This window comes from Mandrillus leucophaeus, unplaced genomic scaffold (assembly GCF_000951045.1).
Source record: "Mandrillus leucophaeus isolate KB7577 unplaced genomic scaffold, Mleu.le_1.0 Scaffold595, whole genome shotgun sequence".
NCBI classification, from domain to species: Eukaryota; Metazoa; Chordata; class Mammalia; order Primates; family Cercopithecidae; genus Mandrillus; species Mandrillus leucophaeus.
The window spans coordinates 87,082-89,405 of record NW_012106419.1 but is presented as its reverse complement, the minus strand read 5'-3'; the positions used below and the strand labels follow the sequence as shown (position 1 = coordinate 89,405).

At 43.4% G+C, this 2,324-nt stretch overlaps 1 protein-coding gene across 1 annotated transcript in view; it reads left to right on the top strand.

Annotated features, from left to right (window-relative positions):
* RPSA (ribosomal protein SA) overlaps positions 1-2,323 on the top strand; it is a 20,114-nt gene extending 17,791 nt beyond the window's left edge. The window contains exons 4-5 of the mRNA XM_011999460.1: positions 68-95; positions 2,257-2,323. Of these exons, the coding sequence (XP_011854850.1) occupies positions 68-95; positions 2,257-2,269 (41 nt within the window). The 3' untranslated portion in view covers positions 2,270-2,323. The remainder of the gene's footprint in view (positions 1-67; positions 96-2,256) is intronic.
* The last annotated feature ends 1 nt before the right edge of the window (position 2,324 follows it).

The window sequence follows — 2,324 nt, the reverse complement described above, 5'->3', positions numbered from 1 at the left end:
GGACCTGGGAGAAGCTTCTGCTGGCGGCTCGTGCCATTGTTGCCATTGAAAACCCTGCTGATGTCAGTGTTATATCCTCCAGGAATACTGGCCAGGTTTGTGGGACAGTGATTAGATTTTATATTATAGAAATGAAGCTTACAGACATTGTGAGAAATACAGAAAGGTAAAAGAAAATAGAAATAACTCAAATTCCACTGTTCAGAGATCTTAAGTTGGACTGAGCCATAGAAGTCGGCCTTTCCTCTTTTTTTTGTTTTTTTGTTTTTAAGATAGTCTCTTGCTCTGTTGCCCCTTGCCCAGCCTGGAGTGCAGTGGTGTGATCTCGGCTCATTGCAACCTTTGCCTCCTGAGTTAAAGGGATTCTCCTGCCTCAGCCTCCCGAGTAGCTGGGATTACAGGCATGTGCCACCATGCGCAACTGGTGTTTGTATTTTTAGTAGAGACATGGTTTCACCATTTGGCCAGGCTGGTCTTGAACTCCTGACCTCAAGTGATCCTCCCACCTCAGCCTCCCAAAGTGTTGGGATTACAGGCGTGAGCCACTGTGCCTGGCCTGTAAGACCTTTTCAACATACATGCTGGGCATCTGGCAGTATGTTGAACTTTATAATTTCATTCTGTGTAGACTTCTGTCACTAAATATCTAGAAATTATCCTATTAAAGTGGCTTACCACTTTTTCCCGTAGTCAGAGTTTTTACCTTAAGACGACGAAATACTGGGACAGAAATTTGGTGTCAACTGCAGCATTTTTCAGTAAGATTTTATTAGATTAGGACAGTAGTCTTTGTCTTATCCAAGTTTCATAAGCAAAAAATTTTTAGGAATCTTAGCCGGTCGTGGTGGCATTCACTTATAGTTCCCGTTAATTGGGAGTCTGAGGTGGGAGATCCCTCAAGTCCAGGAGTTGGGGGCTGCGTGCAGTAAGTTATGATTTTGTCACTGCACTCCAAGCCTGGGGCGCAGAGTGAGATCTTGTCTCTTTAAAAAAAAAAAAAGAAAAAAGGCTAGTCGTGGGTGGCTCATGCTTTTGTAATATGGGTGCTTTGTGAGGCCGAGACTGGTGGCTTGCTTGAGCCCAGAAGTTCGAGACCAGGGTGAGCAATGTGGCACGACTGCGTCTCTACCAAAAATAAAAACCAGCTGGGTGTGGTGTTGCATGCCTGTAGTCTCAGCTGAGGCTGAGGTGGGAAGATTGCTTGAACCCAGGAGGTTGAGGCAACAGGGAGCCAAGACTGTCTACTGCATTCCAACCTGAGTGACAAGAGTGAGGCCGTCTTTGCCAACTTGAATGAAAAATACCTTAATTTGTAAGAAATGACTAGTTAGTACAACTTGAATCTTTTTTTTTTTTTTTTTTTGCCACAGCTCTATTTTAACATTTTTTCTGTTGAGAAAACTAGTAGATTTTTTGAATTCTAAGAATTCTAACAGGATTTTATTCAACTCAACTATTTTGACAGATTTGAAAATCATGTAGTGAAGACTTTATTTCAATGTTGACAGGACAGGTTCCGACGCGTGTTTTTGCAGAGGGTTATTCCTGAAACTGACTTGTTACTGGGACCGCATAGTTTGGTAGACAGTAGAAAAAAGGCAGTTTTAGTTATTGCTGTGGAATGAACTGAGTGACAGTTCTTGCTTGCTTGAGAAAAATATACTGAGCATCTAGATTGGGCCAGGTAGTGTTGCTGGGTGCTTGGGATATAGTAGAAAAACAAGCCTCTTTTTGAATGTATGCGGGAAATCTCTGGAGAAGTAAGAGAGGTTAAGGAAAGCTGGGTATGTGCCTGCTTTATATGGAGTAGTAGTGATTAAGTTGGCCAGTGCCCAGAAGTGCTTCCTGCTGGTGCCAAGATTGTTCTGTGTTAGATGTGTTCTCACAACCATGTGAGGAACTTGGAGGCATGTGAATGTCCTCAGTTTACTCAAAAAATCACCTACTTGGTTCTTAGAGCCTGGCAAGTGTGGTTCTGGAGCCTCCAGACGTAAGGAAGCCAGTGAACCAGACACCTGAGAGAATTGGGGATGGGAAGTGCATTCCAAGCAGAGGGCCTAGAGGTGAGGGCATTGTAAGTCAGTTAACCTAGAGAACTTAGAGAAATTAATGCTTTTTGCTTTCATTTTTGAGGAAGAGGTATTTGAGGGTTTCGGCCAGATAGGCTTTTTCATATGATTACAGAACTGGTGTCAGCATATGGGGAGTTGCTATGAAATATCTCTGGAGTACCATTAACTTTTAAATTCTTCAAAGAGGGCCGTGCTGAAGTTTGCTGCTGCCACTGGAGCCACTCCAATTGCTGGCCGCTTCACTCCTGGAAC